The sequence below is a fragment of the Eulemur rufifrons genome, chromosome 18 (genome assembly GCF_041146395.1).
Source record: "Eulemur rufifrons isolate Redbay chromosome 18, OSU_ERuf_1, whole genome shotgun sequence".
Classification (NCBI taxonomy): domain Eukaryota; kingdom Metazoa; phylum Chordata; class Mammalia; order Primates; family Lemuridae; genus Eulemur; species Eulemur rufifrons.
Window position 1 is genome coordinate 2,666,849 of NC_091000.1, and position 19,699 is coordinate 2,686,547.

Consider the following 19,699-nt stretch of genomic DNA (forward strand, 5'->3'; position numbering starts at 1 on the left):
AATACTCTCTGGCTCTTTGCCAAACCCTATTTTAGATTATAAGCACTTTGGCATTAATATGTTTTTGTTTTCTTTCTATAGCACATAGTAAGATGTTCTACCCACATTGTGCATAATTTATGGATCTATTCAAGGATTTATACAAGTGCAACTGCAGAAAAAATTCCTAGAAGTGAACTTGCTGGGTTGAAGAGTATTTGTGTATTTAAATTTTGATAGCTTTTGCCTTCCCAAAGGGGCTATTCTAGTTTATACTTAAACTACTAATTTTGTGATAAGGCCTCTTCCTCCATAACTTTGCCCACTCAGTGTATTCACACTTGTTAAAATCTTTACTAATCTGATAGAGGAAAATGATATTGTGGGTTTGATTTGTGTTTCTTTTTATGTGTTAGATTGAACTTTTTTTCATATTTAAAAGCCATTTGTATTTCTTTTTCTTGAATTGTCTTTTAATGTCCCTCCTAGTACATTCGCTAAGTCTGCTATACTCATATAAGATATATAGTGAACATGTGTCAAAGATTTTCTTAACTCTAATGAGGGAACCAGCATGATGACAAGGCTGATTCAGAGAATGATAAATGTGACTGATATGTATATAGGCAGTGAAAGAAAGAAAGTTCTTACAGGGCAAAAACAAAGAAATAAACAAAACCACAACTCTAAGGGTTATTTTTTTCTACTGGACAGAATTCATTTTTGTTTTGCCAGTGAAAATAACCATTTTCAATTTATCAATCTTCTATAAGTCATTTTCTGACATTACAGAGTCTATCTGTTAATTAACAGTAACTAGCAAGTCACATGAAGTTCTCTTCTACAGAGCATCAGATGACTATTAGGCAGGCTTGTTGCTGATACTCTAGTGTGACTTTGAAAGGGCATGCCATAATCTTTTTGCCTTATTTCCAGGTTTTGGGTAATTTTTCTTAACATTTTCCTCTATTTGATTGAAATTATTTCAAATGATACAATTTCTGTATGATTTACCAATGAACTTCCAAGATGGTCACAGAGCTCACTGCTGTCTCTTTTCAAACGTACTCATCCTTCCTTTTTTGCTCTGTAGGAACTCATTATACAATGACAAATGGAGGCAGCATTAACAGTTCTACACACTTACTGGATCTTTTGGATGAACCAATTCCAGGTGTTGGTACATATGATGATTTTCATACTATTGACTGGGTACGAGAGAAATGTAAAGACAGAGAGAGACATAGAAGGGTAAGTTCTCCCAATGATATCAGACTGTCAAAATATATGTTATAGATGAAACTAAATATAAGTAAATTTCTGCATTTCATATGTGATATATTTTTTCTCTTTCTAAGAGTTTATATGTTTTATTTTATTTTATTTTTAGTTTATTCATACCCCGTATCTTTCCAGAAAGGATTTGAGGTAGCTTAAAAACAAAGAAATAGCAATACATAAGAAGACAAAGTAGGAAGGAAATGGGAAAACACAGCGCAGAAGTTGGGGGGAGAGCAAGCCAAGTGCAAGATGGGGAGGTCAGCATGATTTTTGGCTTTGAGCAGCCCAGCAGTTAAGGCAAAAGGGGAAACTTGTTGCGTAACTCCGATTATTAAAAAAGAAGAAATGTAGTGGGGAGATAGTTTTGTGGGATTTTGCTGTTTTGTCCCCTTTTCAAGTATTAGATTCTGAGATAGTTCCCAAATTGGATCCTGAATAAGGCTTATTGAGTGTTGTCATGAATCACTGAATCAAAAAAAATTTTTTTGGCTTTAACATAGAGTGTAATTTATGGATCCTTTTTGTTGGTAGTTGTGACTTACTGGTATAATGTAATCCAAAATACATTTTCTGAAAAAGAAAAAAAATCTTTTTCAAGAATAGAATTCTAAATCTCAAAAGGCCCTATATAATTTTGGTGTCAGCACTATACTTGTAAGTGAAAATTACTGTTTTATACAAATTAATTATAACCTTTCATATTAATATATACATGTGTGAAATCTGAAATTGAAATTAGAATACATTGTTTATGAAAGGTACAGCTTCTAAAATTCATCAGATATTTACCTTTAGGACATCATTGGAAAAAAAGATACAATACATGAAATCAGTGTTCCAATCCAGTGATTCTTACACTTTTTAGTCTCAGATCCTCTTTAAACTCTAAAAGAAGACCCCAAGGAGCTTTTGCTTATGTGGATTATATCAGTTAATTTACCATAGTAGATACTAAAACCCAGGAATTTTTAAAATACTTACTCATTTAAAAATAACAGTAACAAAAGCCATTACATGTTAACATAAGTAACATTTTTACAAAAAGTAACTGTATTTTCCAAAATAAATATTTAGTGATAGAATGACATTGTGTTACATTTTTTTATAAATCTCATTGTCTGGCTTAATAAAAGACTTGGATTCTCATATCTGCTTTTTTTTTTTTTTTTACATTCAGTGTTATCTGTTGTTTTGATTGAAGTATGTGAATAAAATCCAACTTCACATACAAATAACTTGTAGTTGGACAAGCTACAAATATTTTCATAGCCTTTTTAGATTATTGTGCGTCTTTGAATATATCCAATAACATGACAAGTGGTAGTTTCATAAAGGTTAGTTGTAACATACACTCTGAAACTGTATCAATGAATCTTGTCTTCTGTTACATTAAAATCCATTGAATCACCTTGAACTTTCAACATGATTTTCTAACATCATAAAATGATGCAGACCTTTCAAATGTTGACACTTTTCATTATACAATATTACAATACAATATAAAAATCATGGCCAGGCGTGGTGGCTCACCCCTGTAATCTTAGCACTCTGAGAGGCCGAGGCAAGCGGATTGTTTGAGCTCAGGAGTTCGAGACCAGCCTGAGCAAGAGCGAGACCCCATCTCTACTAAAAAATAGAAAGAAATTAGCTGGACATCTAAAAATATATAGAAAAAATTAGCCAGGCATGGTGGTGCATGCATGTAGTCCCAGCTACTCTGGAGGCTTAGGCAGTAGGATTGCTTGAGCCCAGGAGTTTGAGGTTGCTGTGAGCTAGGCTGATGCCATGGCACTCTAGCCTGGGCAACAGAGTGAGACTCTGTCTCAAAAATAAATAAATAAATTAAATTAAATAATTTTTTAAGAAAAGGAAATACAAAAATCATGTTTGTTAATATCGCCACTGATTTCTTCAGAAAAGTCTTTAACTATTGGAACCTATCATCCTCATAGTGATGAATACGAGTTTTCCGAAATTCTAATTTTTACTTGAAAGCTAGAACTCTATCATCAGAAACAAGCACACATTTATTCTACTTGAAATTACAGTATTCCTTGGTTCATTTACTGAGAAATTACCTGTCAGATTTCCAGCTCTGAAAAAACCATAATTTGATATCCATCTTTCTTTCAAATAAAAATGGTGTTTCATGTAAATGTCTTTGCAACTCAAATAATAAATTATACATAACCTCATACTTCAGTGTGCAGCAGAAATGCTCTATGTATAGTTCTTATTTCATGATGCAAAATATTAACAAGACTCAATGATTGAGACATAATTTTTATTGCTTCACTAAAAATGTTCATAAGTGAAACTGGCCTTTTTTTTGTATTGGGATGCAGGGCAGTCAAGACTGTAATGACGACCAATACACTGGGTGCCCCTGCCTGGTTCCTGATATGCAGCTAGCAGTTTTGACATTGCTTTTGCATTTTCAGTAAAAAGGTCAACTTGGTGAAAGCAGGCACGGAATGTCTTAGTATCGTTATGAAAATAGTTCTGATCTTGCATACCCCTTGAGAAGGTCTCGGAGACTCTCCAGGGTGTCTGTACCACACTTTGAGAACCATTATTTTAATCCAAAGTACCTAAGTGAGACACACCATAAATCCTGTGTCTTGTATGATCATTAGGTAAATAAAATTGTACTTAGAGGTATATATTCAAACCATATTGTCTTGCTCCATTAATGTAAAAGATAGTTGTGTGCACCATTTAAGTTTGAATTTGATTCAATTTAAAATGGTCTATGTCAGACTTAATGTGGTTCGTGGACCCCTTGGGCTATTGAAACCGCAGGGGGGTTTCAGTCTAGGTCCAGTTGCTCGTCATACAAAGAACCACTTATTGAGACAATGTAGATTGCCAAGGAAGAAAGGAATTTTTTAATATGAAAGGAGAATCAGCTAAAATCTGTTTGTCCAACTGATGCACTGGGGCAGGTAGTGGCGTGATTCACAAGGCTGTGGGGCATGGTGAGTTTTGGCATCAGGAGTCTGCCCAGGGGCCTTCAAAATCTCAACTCTTTTGTCTTGCAGAAATTCTGCCATTTCTGGGAAACAACTCAAAATTTCAAGTAGTTAGTTAAAGGAGAAGATTATAAAAAGACATATGGGGTCATTGAAATTTGTTCATAGAGCTGGTTACACTTGCACTCAAATCTTGAGGTTCTTATTAAAAAGGAAGATCTCTGGGTAAATGCTTGTCATCTGGTTTGCAGCTGTAACAACTGTCTAGCATAGTGACTTTGTCCTGAATTCACCTCTTCCATTGTTTAGTTCAGAAAGTACTGTTCTATGTATGGTAACTAAGAAAAATTGCTGGATTCTAGAATTGTGGCTTCTATTCATAGTTTGAAAAATGAAGCATAAACATTTCTAATTTCAGATCAACAGCAAAAAGAAAGAATCAGCATGGGAAATGACAAAGAGTTTGTATGATGCGTGGTCAGGATGGCTAGTAGTAACACTAACAGGATTGGCATCAGGTAAAGAAAGTTTTTTAAGCAATCCTTTTTTAGTTAACAGAACTTCAGTAGTTCTCCCCACCTCCCCTCAATTTTTTTTCAGGTACTGTTGGATTTTAAAAAGCATTTTCTTCCTCCTTCAAAAAGTCTTGTTAAATATAAGAATAAGAGACAAGAGGCTTCCGAGTCTAGTCTTGGTTCTGTGACTTAAGTGTCTGTCCGACTTGGTTGATCTTTCTGGGCCCGGTTTCCATGTCTGTAAAATAAGTGTTTTGGACCAGGTGATCAGTAAAGTATCTTTTGATGTTACCATCATAATAGATAGCCAATAATATTTATCGAGTGCTTCCTCGGTGTGATGCACTGTTCTAAAAACTTTACACATGTTTAAACCTCGTGGCAATCCTATGGTATAAGTGCTGTCACTACCACCATTTCACAGACGAGGGGACTGAGCACAAGAGAAGTTAAGTGACTTGACTAAGGTCGCATAGCTAGTAAGTGGCCAGGGCAGGGTTTGAATTCTAACAGTCCAGCTCAAGAGCCTACTCTTAATCCCCAGGCTATGTTGCATGGCCACCAAGTCCCTGTGTGTGAGATTTTGAGAAGTAGCAGTTGAGGATCTGCAAACAAATGTTAGGGAATGTTTTAATCCCTTTCAGCTTCCACTATGGAACATTATGTCCAGAGGAACATGAAAAATTAAAATTTTGTGGAGAATGAAGGGAAGTACTTTTCTCTCTGGTATCTCTAATTGGCCCGCACACGAATTTTGTGGCCTCTGTGTATGTGACCCATTGATCTTTTTATATAAGAAGGGTATATGACAAGAACGACCATAAATTTGTGTATTTTTTTATTCTGTCAGTAAAATGATCTCTATTACATATATGGTTTTCTCTTCTTTAAGAAAAAACTATGAATCTGAGTGTTACAAGTTTCACTAATTATTTCTAATTTTTAATGAGATTGACATCATTTTTAAGTCTGTTAATTAAGTTTTGGATTGAAACATATCAGTAAACACCCTGACTTCAGTAGGTAGATTTATAAATCTCCTGTCTTTTGAAGATACTTCAGTATCTTTTAAACACCCTTTTTTTGGATCACAGTTAATTTAGACGATGTGACTGGTTTTAACTCCAAAGAAGAGCAATTTTATTTTAAAGAATAGCTAGTTACAGTTTCTAAAAAGTAATAAAAACTCACTTATATTTAAAAGCTGAAGATCCTAAATTCATATTAGAGTCCCTAAATGACCCTTTGTCTATAAGGAGCCCCCTGCTTTCTACCAATCTTCAGACTATGCAGCTCTCAACTCCCCCAAAGTGGAGGTTTCTTTGCCATCTCCACCGTGTTTCACAGGGGCATTGGCTGGATTGATAGACATCGCTGCGGACTGGATGACTGACCTGAAGGAGGGTGTCTGCCTCAGCGCACTGTGGTACAACCACGAGCAGTGCTGCTGGGGATCCAATGAAACAACGTTCGAAGAGAGGGACAAATGTCCACAGTGGAAAACATGGGCAGAATTAATCATAGGTCAAGCAGAGGTGAGTTGCTTTGTCTCGAGATAATTGTTAACTGACATACCAAACTGTCTTCAATTCATTTAATTATAGAATTAATCACATATTGGATGATTGTACCCACATTAAAGGAAAAAAGAAATAGAATAGAATGAAAACTCTGAGAATAAATTACAGCAAGAAGTAAGTACAGTATTGTTCCAGGAACCATTTGTATTAGTTAACTACATAGTCATGTACAAATCTACTGGATTATGATACAAATATATTTATTTTGAGTTATAGTAGAAAAGAAGTGATAGTCATTGCAGTAGGATCTGTGTGAAGTTAATATGAAGTCAAGTTACTAAAACTGTTTAATTGGTATCACTAAGATTAGGAAGTATGGATTATGAAACTATGAATTATCAAAAAATGTAAAATAAGCCTTGTAAGTGGAGAGAACTTGAAGAGAAATTCAGAGATTTTTCTCTGTGGCACTGCAGTGTTATTTTGCCTCTCTCATGTTCTGTAAAGAACATCATTCTAGAACTTAGTTTTGTTTTTTTTTTTAACATGATCACATATGGATATATTTTTAAAATTTTGTTATAGCTGAACTTTAGAGCTAAAAAGAATATATTTGTTGGTAAAATGTGCAGTGTGCTGTTTCTCAGCAGAGGTTGAAGTATTGCTGAGATGTCTTGGTAACAAGACTTTGGGATCAGAAAAAAGCTAGGAAAAAGATTAAATGGGATTAAGGCTCCTTAGTATGTATAGAATTAGTTTTTGGATTCTACTTAAATATTTTGTTCATGTAAAGCTTTTGTTATTGTGAAAATAAACCAGGAGCCTTTTACACATTTTACCCAAATTTCTTATGTGGTAAACACTTGCATTATGAGTGCATTGTAAATTAAGTTCACACTCTTGAACTATTTGCTTTTTAGGGTCCTGGTTCTTATATCATGAACTACATAATGTACATCTTCTGGGCACTGAGTTTTGCCTTTCTTGCAGTTTCCCTGGTAAAGGTATTTGCCCCATATGCCTGTGGCTCTGGAATTCCAGAGGTGAGCCCCGGGTAGTACTTCCTGTCTACACAATCAGTGATGCTTATCTTTTTGCCTGTGGGGGGAAGACGTAGTTTGGGGGAGGGGAATGGTTTGTTAGTAATATGCAAAAGAAAAGTTTGAAAGTATAAGCTGATTGTAGACATCATTGAAAAAAACTCTTCCCTATAGTCCCTTTAGCGTTTACTGTGAAGGTTGATTTTTTTCTCTCTCACCACTAATTTAACACATGACCAAGCAGATTTTCAGAAGACTTGGTTTAACATCTGGAGCCTGGAAAAAAATATCTTGTGGCCTAAAGTTATTTGATGGATTAGTTGATATTTTTCTGTTATGACCCCGATTTTAAAACATTCATTCTCTTTTTATAATTGTCTTTGATTAGGTAAATTAACGATTCTTGAATTTGGCCGTTGTATGCTTTAAGAAAGCATTTGATCATAGTGGGTCAGTATTACAAACTTTTAGGCCTTATTTTTCAAGAATAATTTAAGGGAGAATTATACTTGGGATTAATTGAACTTAATGTGAGCTCATTTCTTTCCCTTTTTTATTTTTCTGTACTTAAATAAGTTACTAGCTTTTTCCTAACACATTTCTTTTTTAAAATAAATTGTTATTTTTAAAGCTGTATTAAGAATATCTTTAATAAAAAGCAGAATCTTGCAATTGCAGTACTTAGCAGTTGTCATTCATCCTTCTTGATATATAGAAAAATACATAGTAATTACAGTACTCTGAGAAGGCATATTATTCTTTATTTCTGACAACATCCGAAATGTATCTAAATATGTTGTGCTTATTCCTACAACAGAAATTTTCAAATTTGCCTTTTCTTGTTTATGTGATTATACCCTGAAAGGGTGAATGGCCCAAAGGACACATTTCACACACAGGCTATGTGGGAGCAACAGGGCTGGTTTATTCACCCGGGTGCGGGTGGGCTGAGTCTGAAAAGAGAGTCAGCACAGAAGGGGGTTTAGTGAGGGTTTTTATAAACGGGGATAGCCGACCCCCTCCCACCAGCCCTGTTCAGTTCTTTGTTTCTGGGCCAAACTGGCAGGTGAAGAATCGCTTCCTGCCACGTGCAGCAGAGGATGGTGGGCAGAACAGCTGTTTGTAGTAAATTCTTCAAACAACCAACTCCTACGACCCCTTTGCCTCAGTCGCATCCATCCTTCTGCTCTGTCATCGTCCTTATCAGGAGAGCTAGGGAGGGACAGCCTTGGTCTCCATGAGGGAGGGGAGGAGAAGGGATGCTGGCTCAGCCATCTGCCAGAGCTACAAAGTCCGGGGACTCCCCAGACTCCTGCAGCCATTGTTTTACAAGCCTAAGTTCTGCATTAACCACATCCTGTCCTGTACATACTTTTCAGGTTCCCACCTGGAATAAACCTAACATAACCCTGGTAATTAAAGTTTGTATTCATTTTAACATAGCCTGATATTTTGATTTTGTTCATGAGATAGGTTTGCCTTCTAGTCTTGCTTGGGTAGAGAATTAGAATATGATACAGATTTATTATGTGTAGCATAATAGGTAAAGTTTTTGAAAAATTAATTGTGAGTCGTTCCATAATTTGTTAAAATGTGCAAGGTAGTTTTTGGAAGTTAAACAAGAGAATAACTTGGATTCATTAAATTCTCACGTTTCTTAAAGGAAACTAAGCTGCCTAATCTTTCCTTTGTAGATTAAAACTATTTTGAGTGGATTCATCATCAGAGGTTACTTGGGAAAATGGACTTTAATGATTAAAACCATCACATTAGTCCTGGCTGTGGCATCGGGTTTGAGTTTAGGAAAAGAAGGGCCCCTGGTACATGTTGCCTGTTGCTGTGGAAATATCTTTTCCTACCTCTTTCCAAAGTATAGCACAAATGAAGCTAAAAAAAGGGAGGTAAGTGTCTTTTGTAGTTCATTTGACAGAAAAATAATCTGTTTATATAGACTATGTCAATGAAGAATTTCCTAGTGTAAAGATCGTTTTTTTTTTTTACTTTTTGGACAAATTCTATATTCTGATTAGAATTTTTATTTGACATTAGTTTGTGTTTCTTTTCCCTTTTCTGAATGATCTCTAGCGTCTTTCTGGAATCCATTCCCGGTGCTGCTCAACTACTCTGTTTTAGAGAAGCTTGCACTAGACTAGCTGGTGTCCCTTGGGTTTCACTTGAGTTTCACAAAGACCTTTCCATTTATTTTCACTTTGAGTTACATCTTTCTTCTTCAGAAGTGTTTTCCAAGCATAACATTGTTTTCACTCTTATTTCTCAACATGTTAGTGTATCTCTAGGGTTGAGAGATCTTAACAGTTGTGTTTTGCTCCTGGACGGCAGCATCTTTTAGAGCGGAAGTGGTCTCTGATACGTCAAGTGCTGTCCAGCACCACGGGGAAGTCCAGAGGGCCTTTGGGATATTTGCTGGATTAAAGTAGTGAAAGCAACATAGACTCTTAGAAAAATAATTACATATAAATGCTTAAAGAAATTATACGTATAGTTGGCTTTATGCCGGTAGAAAGTGGGCCAGTGATAGGGAGTTGAAGAGAGGACCCAGAAGAGCGTTTGTGGACTTCTCTCTCCCTTTCACTTTACTGTACGGATTCTGGTTGCTGAGACTGTAACTTGAGGAGACATTGTGCTTTCACAGTGAGGATCTCTGTGTTGACAGTAGCAGTATTTTCAGAGGAATCAGAATAGTGAAAATGTATTGAAACTCACAAGGTTTTAAGTTCCCTGGATATCTTGCTAGGATTTGGAATAGAGTAATTATTAATAGTGAAGCAGTTAGTTCTGAAATCTGTGGAAATGATGTCCTATTTAAAAATAAACAAAACTCCCCCTTCAAATCCCAGTTAGCTCTCCTCTGGTCTCCTCAAACATACATCTTAAAAGCTGTCTGTATTCATTGCCTCCTCTTCTTTACATCCTATTCACGTTCATATGTCTGGCACTAATGTTTTCTGACTGAATAGTGAATATATGAATGACCTTCCAGCAGAAGAGGAAAAAAAAAAATCTTTTTAGACGTGATGAATACTTGCCTTTGCTTGGGGAGGAGGGAAATACTCAATTTAAATTCAGAAGAGGCATTTGGAAAATTCAAGTAACATGAAGAATTTTTATTTGATATTTTTCAATTTATAAGAAATTATGAAATAAGCCACATCCTCTTTCTAGGTGCTGTCGGCTGCCTCAGCTGCAGGTGTTTCTGTAGCTTTTGGTGCACCAATAGGAGGAGTTCTTTTCAGCCTGGAGGAGGTAGGTAAAAAGTACATCAATTAAAAGTATATAGAACTACCATTAAAAATATATTTTGGCACACATTTCAGTTTTATAGCTGATATAACAAAGACTTCATTTTTAAGTTTTCAAATTTTTTTAATAAAATTGTTTTTCACTCATTCTTACATAAAAAGTAATATGCTATATATGTTCCATACCTGGGGAAAAATATTTTAAAAATCTATTATTTATGTACAAAGATTAGTAATTATTTAAAATTTAATTTACTTTGTTTACATATTTAAAAGTAAGAAGATGTGAATTTAGCTTAATAGAAAACACTTAAAACTATCCCTATTGGCTAAATTATCACCTGTGTTTCTATTTTAAAAGTTTTCATCAGTTCTTAAAGTTTGTCTTGTGTGATTATTTCTGTTGCAGTTATTGATGTTTAAGGAAATAGTTTTAGTCACTTCAGTGGATTTTTTTTTTTTTTTTTTTGGTTTCTCATTGGGGCTTAAGACTTTTTACAGGTTTACACAAAAATGTGACAAGGAATGTTTTTAAATTTACTTCTTTCTTCCAATTTGTGTTCTTTTCTTCTTTTTTTAATATAGAAGAGGTAAACTAAATACATCTTTATAAGCTAACAGGAGTTGGTGATGATATCTTTATTTTTAACTACCATGATTGAATTGGACATGAAATTCATTTTGTAAAAAACAATGCTAGGTATTCTAAATAATTATTAGACACTTAGGATCAGTTGGTATTGTGAATTTGTAATGATGTGATAGCCAAACATAATAAAACATTAATATTTCTCTTATTACAGTAAAATTCATTACATGTAAATTATAGCTGGGTGTGGTGGCTCACGCCTGTAATCCCAGCAACTCAGGAGACTGAGGTAGAGGGAGGATCACTTGAGCCCAAGAGTTTGAGACCAGCCTGGGCAACATAAAGAAAAAGAAAAGAAAAAGAAAAAAGAAAATTAGCTGGGTGTGCCACACCTGTAGTCTCAGCTACATGGGAGGCTGAGGCAGGAGGATCCCTTGACCCCAGGAGTTCAAGTTTGCAGTTAGCAATGATCATGCCACTGCGCTCCAGGCTGGGTGATAGAGAGAGACTCTGTCTCTAAAAAAAATAATAAACTAAAAAAATTCTAACTACAGCAAAATTTAGAATTAGTTGCAGCAAAATTTAGAGATATGCTATTTACGATTCAAGTCATAATATATCAGAAACATTTTATAAAATTATAGCATTAATTTTTCTTTTCTTTTTTTTTTAGGTTAGCTATTATTTTCCTCTCAAAACTTTGTGGAGATCATTTTTTGCTGCTTTAGTGGCTGCATTTGTTTTGAGATCCATCAATCCATTTGGTAACAGCCGCCTGGTCCTTTTTTATGTGGAGTATCATACACCGTGGTACCTTTTTGAACTGTTTCCTTTTATTCTCCTAGGGGTTTTTGGAGGGCTCTGGGGAGCCTTTTTCATTAGGGCAAATATTGCCTGGTGTCGTCGGCGCAAGTCCACCAGATTTGGAAAGTACCCTGTTCTAGAAGTCATCATTGTCGCAGCCATCACTGCTGTGATAGCCTTTCCTAATCCATACACCAGGCTGAACACCAGTGAACTGATCAAAGAGCTTTTTACAGACTGTGGTCCCCTGGAATCCTCCTCTCTTTGTGACTACAGAAATGACATGAATGCCAGTAAAATTGTTGATGACATTCCTGATCGTCCGGCAGGCATTGGAGTGTATTCAGCGATATGGCAGTTATGCTTAGCACTCATATTTAAAATCATAATGACAGTTTTCACTTTTGGTATTAAGGTAAGTGCTAACGTGAGGTGATTTTAAGTAGTCTTGGCATGTTAAAATTTATATGTGGAATGACAAATGAAATTTTTATCTGAAGGTTGTTGTTTCGTAAATATAGACTAAAAAAAGTACTTACCTTTTGAGTTTAATTTTAAGTAATGAACAAGATAATTCCTTAGGATATATTGTTGAGCATGTTGTTTGTTGCTATGTTACAAACTCCCCAAAACTTAGCAGCTGAAGATAACTACTTATTTTGCTCTTGATACTGGGTCAACAATTTGGGAAGGGCTCAGCTGGGCATTTTTTTGCTTCTAGTCTTCCATACAGTTGTTATCAGACATAGCTAAAGCTAATCATCTCAGAAACTTCATTCAAATGTCTAGCACCTGGGCTGGGAAGATTCAGACAATAGGGCCTAGAACGTCTGGGCTCCTGGGATTGATTGGTAGCGCGCGCTCTCTCTCTCTCTGCTCTCTCTCGTTTTTCCAGCACGCTGACCTCAAGATAGTTGGATTTCTTACATTGTAGCTTAGGGTTCCACAAGCAAGTGTCCCAACAAGAGAATTGTTTCTAACCTAGCCAAAGAGGTCAAGCAGCAGGATTTGTTTTATTCTACTCGTTGAGGTAGGGACGTATACTTAGTGGGACAAGTATCAGAGAATTCATGATCATGTTCTAAAACCACTTATATTAGTTTCCTATTGTTGCTGTAGTAAATTACCACAAACTTAGTGGCTTAAAACCATGCAAATTCCTTATCTTACAGTTCTGGAGGTCAGAAGTCTGAAATGGGTCTCACTGGGCTAAAATCAAGATGTCCAGAGGGTGTTCTGAGGCTGCAGGAGAGAGTCTGTTTTTGCCCTTTTTGGCTTCTAGAGGCTGCCCACGTTCCTCGGCTCACAGCCTCCTTCTTCCATCTTCAAAGCCAGCATTGGCTGGGCAAGTCTTTCTCTTTTCTCATCATTCTGACACTTTTTGAAATCCACATTCTAAAAACCCTTGTGATTACTTTTGGCCCACCCAGATAATCCAGGATTATCTCCTGGTTTATGGTCAGCTGATTAGCAACCTTAATTCTATCTGCCATGTTAATTCCTCCTTGCCCTGTAACATGGCACAGTCACAGTCTCTAAGAATTTAGATAAAGCGGGGTGTGGTGGCTCATGCCTGTAATCCTACCACTTTTGGGAGGCCAAGATGGGAGCATTGCTTGAGGCCAGGAGTTCGAGACCAGCCTGGGCAATATAGCAATACCCCATCTCTACAAAAAAATAGAAACATTAGCTGGATATGGTTGTGCACACCTATAATAGTCCCAGCTACTCAGGAGGCTGAGGCAGAAGGATCACTTGAGCCCTGGAGTTTGAGGTTGACAGTGAGCTGTGATGAGACCACTGCACTGTAACCTGGACAAGACCTTTTCTCAAAAAAAACCCCCTAAAGATGGACATCTTGGAAAAGCCATTATTTTGCCTGCCATACCTATATGGGGGTGTTAGCTTGAAAGGACACTGCAGAGTCATTTAAATTCCTAAGCTTAGGAATACATGCCTTCTTCCATCAAGGATTTAAGGCAGATAGGCCTTATGCCCTGGGGCATTGCTGCCTTTGGATTTATAAAAGTAAGAATAAAATTTGTTGATTAGTGATCTGTAGTAAATATAACTTTCTTATATGACAAACAGTGATATATATGGAGAAGCAGATGGCAATTTATCCTTGTTCTTTAAATTATTCACCCTATAGTTCATGTCTTAGTATTTGCTAGTGATGGTGTGCTTTCACAGGTGTAAGTCATGTGGAATAATAGCTTTATTTCAGTAAGATTGGAGTGGTGTTAGTTTTTGTAGTAAATTCTCCTTTCTCTTGTCCTCTATGTTTAGTCCACTGAGTGTCAAGAGTTAAGTAATAAAAAAAGCCTTGAGGTTTTGCTTCTTTTCTTGGCAAACCAAGTTGAAGGAGCTGTTAAAGCTCCTTTTTGTACAGTAAATTGGTTTTCTATAAAGCGCAGTTTTCTCATCATCATTTGAACTACAAGGAGCTGAAGGCAATTGGTTGGCCTTCCTTAAGTCCCACCTTACACTCAGCTCTGGCTGAAGGTTTCAAACCATGCTTTGATCCTTTCTATTGTGTGTGCATTTAATGTCCCGATAAACGATAAACTCAAACATGCCATCATTTTGTGTTCAGCTTGTTTCATATCCAGAACAGTTTACAGCTATTAGTGTCTCAGTAGTTTTTAAATGATCTTGCTTATGGTGTTTACTGTTCCTATACCTCATTAAATTTGATCAATACATATTTTTTTTTCTTTTTACTTGATTCATATATACAGGCATACCTTGGAGATTTTGTGGGTTTGGTTCCAAAGCACCACAATAAAATGAACTTTGCAATAAAGCGAGTCTCATGAATTTCTTGGTTTCTCAGTACATATAAAAGTTATATTTACACCATACTGTAGTCTGTTAAGTGTGTAATAGCATTATATTTTTTAAACATGTCCATACCTTGATTAAAAAATACTTGATTAATAAAAAATGCTAACAATCCTCTGAACCTTTAGCAGGTCATAGTCATTTTGCTGGTGGGGGGTCTTGCCTTAATACTGACGGCTGCTGACTGATCAGGGTGGTGGTTGCTGAAGGCTGGGATCGCTGTGGCAGCTTCTTAGATAAGACAACAGTGAAGTGGACTCTTCGTTTTTTTTTTTTTTGTTTGTTTCCCCTTATCTCGTGCTGTTAAAAGGGAATGACTCTTCCTTTTGTGAAAGATGTCTCTGTAGCATGCATTTGGTAGCATTTTACCCACAGTAGAACTTCTTTCAAAATTGGCATCGGTCTTCTCAAACCCTGCTGCTGCTTTATCAACTAAGTTTATGAAATATTCTAAATCCTTTATCATTTCAACAGTGTTCACGACATTTTCACCAGGTGTAGATTCCACCTCAAGAAACCACTTTGTTTGCTCATCCTTAAGAAGCAAATCCTCATCTGTCCAAGGTGTATCATGACATTACAGCCATTCAGTCACGTCTTAAGGTTCTACTTCTAATTCTAGTTCTCTTACTGTTTCTGCCACATCTGCAGTGACTTCCTCCACTGAAGACTTGAACCCCTCAACGTCATCCATGAGGGTTGGAATCAGTGTCTTCCGACCTCCTGTTCATGTTAATATTTTGACCTCTTCCCATGAATCACCAAAGTTCTTAATGGCATTTAGAATGGTGAATCCTTTCCATAAAGTTTTTAATTTACTTTGCCCAGATCTATCAGAGGAATCATTATCTGTGGCAGCTGTACCCTTATGATGTATTTCTTCAGCAAGACTTCAAAGTTCAAATTTCTCCTTGATCCATGGGCTACTGAATGGATGTTGTGTTAGCTGGCATGAAAACAACACTCACTGCCATCCACGCTGTTAGGACACCAGGTGCATTGCCAGTAAGCAGGAACATTTTGAAAGGAATCTTTTTCCTAAGTATTAAGTCTCAACAGTGGGCTTGAAATATTCAGTAAACCATGCTTTAAACCAAGGTGTTGTCATCCAGGCTGTGTTATTCCATTTCTAGAGCATAGACGGAGTATATTTAGTATAATCCTTAAGGGCCCTAGGATTTTTGGAATGGTAAATGAGCACTGGCTTCAACTTAAAGTCACCAGCTCCATTCATCTTCTAACGAGAGAGTCAGCCTGTCGTTTGAAGCTTTGAAGCTAGGCATTGACTTCTCCTCTCCAGCTGTGAAAACCCTCGATGGCATCTTCCTCCAACAGAAGGCTATTTCATCTCCATTGAAAATCTGTTGTTCACTGTGGCCACCTTCATCCATGATGTTAGCTGGATCTTCTGGATAACTTGCTGCAGCTTCTGTATCAGCACCCACAGCTTCACCTTGTACTTTTGTTATGGAAACAGGTTCTTTCCTAAAACCTCACGAACCAACCTCTGCTAGCTTCAGACTTTTCTTCTGCAGCTTCCTCACCCCTCTTAGCCTTTACAGAATTGAAGAGAGTTAGGGCTTGCTCTGGATTAGGCTTTGGTTTAAGGGCATGTTGTGGCTGGTTTGATCTTCTATCTAGACCATTAAAACTTCATCCATATCAGCAATAAGGCTGTTTCATTTTCTTATCATTTGTGTGTTCACTGGAGTAGCATTTTTAATATTCTTCAAGAACTTTTCCTTTGCACTGACACCATGGCACAAGAGACCTAGCTTTTGGCCTAACTCGACTTTCAACATGCCCTCCTCACTAAGCCTAATCATTTCTACCTTTTGATTTAAAGTGAGAGACATGTGACTGTTCCTTTCAGTTGAATATTTAGAGTCCACTGTAGAGTTGCTAATTGGCCTAATTGCAATATTGTTGTGTCTCAAGAAATAGGGAGGCCCAAGGAGACAGGGAGATGGGGGAATGGCCGGTGGGTGGAGCGGTCGCAACCCACACACTTTGTTAAGTGGTCATGGTTTGTGTTGCCATAAAACAGCTACAATAGTAATGTCAAAGATCGTTGATCACAGATCACCATAATAGATATAATAATAATGAAGAAGTTTGAAATATTTTGATAATTACCAAAATGTAACATAGACACACAAAGTGAGCAAGTTATTGGAAAAATGGCACAACAGACGATCTATGCTGTGTTGCTGCAAACCTCCAATTTGTAAAAAAACACAATTTCTGTGAAGCACAATACAATGAGGTATGCTAATATGTCTCCCAAAATATTGGGGTACTCTGATACGATTGCCCACTTTATATTGCACCAGATAAGACAAATAGCATCTAATATCTCATTTGTAAATGTATAGGAAGGACATAGTCTTGGGATAAAGTACAGTGCTTCAAACTGAATCAACTCATTTTTATTAAAAATACTTAATATTACCCTTTTTTTCCCTTTCATTTCACCATGGACTCATGAAAATTTTATTTGGGAATGGCAGTAGAGAACCTCTGAGCTAAAGGATAAATAACCCTTGAATTATTTTCTCTTTGGCTTAGAGAATGTGGTTTTGTTACTTTATAATTGAATTCAAGGGATTAAGGTGCAAGATTTTGCTCATAGTTTTATTTGTACTAGGATTTTGCTATGAGTAAAATGTGCAAAGAATCACAAGTGTTGGAAGCAGGTCCACAGACGGTGGGTTTCAGCCTGTGAGCAGAAGCGCTCTGCTCCGTTAAGAGTTGTGTTCTGGTTACAGGTCCCTTCGGGCTTGTTCATCCCCAGCATGGCCATCGGCGCGATCGCGGGCAGGATCGTGGGCATCGCGGTGGAGCAGCTTGCCTACTATCACCACGACTGGTTCATCTTTAAGGAGTGGTGTGAGGTTGGGGCCGACTGCATCACGCCTGGCCTGTATGCCATGGTCGGTGCTGCTGCATGCCTAGGTAACGCAGCTGTGTCTGCTTGTGTGCGGATGCGGCCGAGTCTGAGAAACAAGAGCGAGTGGGAGCGTGTTCTCAATTCATGGGTGGATTGGTGGGAGAGAGAGGGTGCGGGACAAAGGGAGGGATGTTTTAACAGAAACGAACCAGTAGTGCCATCGAGGTGTTATACAGTACTGGTTTTCATTTTGCCTGTCCCACACATTTGCTAATGTAAAAATTTAATAGTAGTTAGCCTGTTTGTAATATCACATGGTGCTTTATGACAGAAATCATCTCTGTACAACAGAGGCTTAATGTGAATCCTGTCCAAGGAGATCTTTGGTTTTTTTCATTATTAAGGATCTTGGCTTACCTATAACAGTTATAACGTGGTACCTAAGATTAGCATTATAGCAAAGTTTCAGAATAGTTTTACTTTGAGTTCTGCAGTGATTTATTGTTAGCCTTAGTAAAAGACTTATTCATCAGTTCTCTGCCATCTAAGGCACATTTATAGCAAAATCAAAAAAGGTAGCCACTCATTTTAATGAAAAGCAAAATACCTACATTAAGTACTTAAGAGTCTGTTATCTTTTGGAATGTGAAAAACAGTTATTTCTGGCTCAGTGCGGTGGCTCAAGCCTGTAATCCCAGCACTCTGGGAGGCCGAGGTGGGACGATGGCTTAAGCTCAGGAGTTCAAGACCAGCCTGAGCAAGAGCGAGACCCCATCTCTACTAAAAATAGAAAAAAAATTAGCCAGGCAACTAAAAAAACAGAAAAAATTGGCCGGGCATGGTGGCATGCACCTGTATTCCCAGCTACTTGGAAGGCTGAGGCAGGCGGATCGATTGAGCCCAGAAGTTTGAATTTGCTGTGAGCTAGGCTGACACCACGGCCCTCTAGTCTGGGCGACAGAATGAGACTCTGTCTTTAAAAAAAAAAAAAAAAAAAAGTTATTTCTTATGTTTAAAATGTCAGCTAAACTTTGTTTATAATATTAATAGTTGGCACTTTGACTATTTTTGTTCAGTGACTCAAAATTATGCGATTATTGATCTTCGAAAGTGTAATATCAAGTAAAAGTGAAGGACAGAATCATTTTCCCCAAAGTAGCAAGTATTAGCATCCGCTTTCTTATTAGCATTGTGCTAGATACAGTGAGTGGTCCAAAAAGAAAAATGAAACACGGGCCCAACCTCAACCACAGTGAACCTGGGAAGACAAGAGCAACACTGAGAATGCAACAGTGAGCGATATGTAACAATTATGTGCGGTGCTGAGAGTCCAAATGGCGCTGGGATGCGGAGGAGGAACGAGCTCGAGCAGTTCGGAAAGGGTAGAACAGGAGCCTTATTTTAAAGGATCAGTAGAATTTAAAGAAGAGAGGGCTTTGTTGAAGATTATAATGTGAAGACAGAGGAATTGGAATTGGAATAAATTTAGTATTCATGGGGCTTTGAGGAAACTGGCTATAAGTAGAGAGTACATTTTGAGTACTTTTGGGAAATGAAGTTGAATTGGTGAGGAAGCAGATTGTGAAAAGACAATGCACCCGATTTATGTCAAGATGAATTTATATTTGGAATTGGTCAGATTTGTGGCAGTCTGGCTTTGCAATTTTTAGCTTGATGACTTTGGCAAAGTTCCTTTACTACTTTAATGTTTAATTTTCTCATCTATAAAATGGAAATAACAGCTGTTGATCTCCTATGATTATTTTGAGAATTATATGAGATAAAATGCATGTAAAACTGTTAGCATAGTGCCTGGTGTAGAGTAGATATATCATATATAGTAGGTTCTTTCTCTCGTCTATTCTTAGGTTAAAAACAAACAGGAAGGCCGGGCGCGGTGGCTCACACCTGTGTAATCCTAGCCCTCTGGGAGGCCGAGGCGGGTGGATCGCTCAAGGTCAGGAGTTCGAGACCAGCCTGAGCAAGAGCGAGACCCCGTCTCTAC

General features: G+C 37.2%; 1 protein-coding gene across 3 annotated transcripts in view; it reads left to right on the forward strand.

The window, feature by feature from the left end:
- Positions 1 to 19,699, forward strand: part of CLCN3 (chloride voltage-gated channel 3) — an 88,695-nt gene that overhangs the window by 53,599 nt on the left and 15,397 nt on the right. For all 3 annotated transcript variants that reach the window (XM_069492900.1, XM_069492901.1, XM_069492902.1), the window contains 8 exons: positions 1,073 to 1,230; positions 4,651 to 4,750; positions 6,095 to 6,282; positions 7,188 to 7,310; positions 9,002 to 9,208; positions 10,491 to 10,571; positions 11,830 to 12,375; positions 17,573 to 17,759. In XM_069492900.1, the coding sequence (XP_069349001.1) occupies positions 1,073 to 1,230; positions 4,651 to 4,750; positions 6,095 to 6,282; positions 7,188 to 7,310; positions 9,002 to 9,208; positions 10,491 to 10,571; positions 11,830 to 12,375; positions 17,573 to 17,759 (1,590 nt within the window). The remainder of the gene's footprint in view (positions 1 to 1,072; positions 1,231 to 4,650; positions 4,751 to 6,094; positions 6,283 to 7,187; positions 7,311 to 9,001; positions 9,209 to 10,490; positions 10,572 to 11,829; positions 12,376 to 17,572; positions 17,760 to 19,699) is intronic.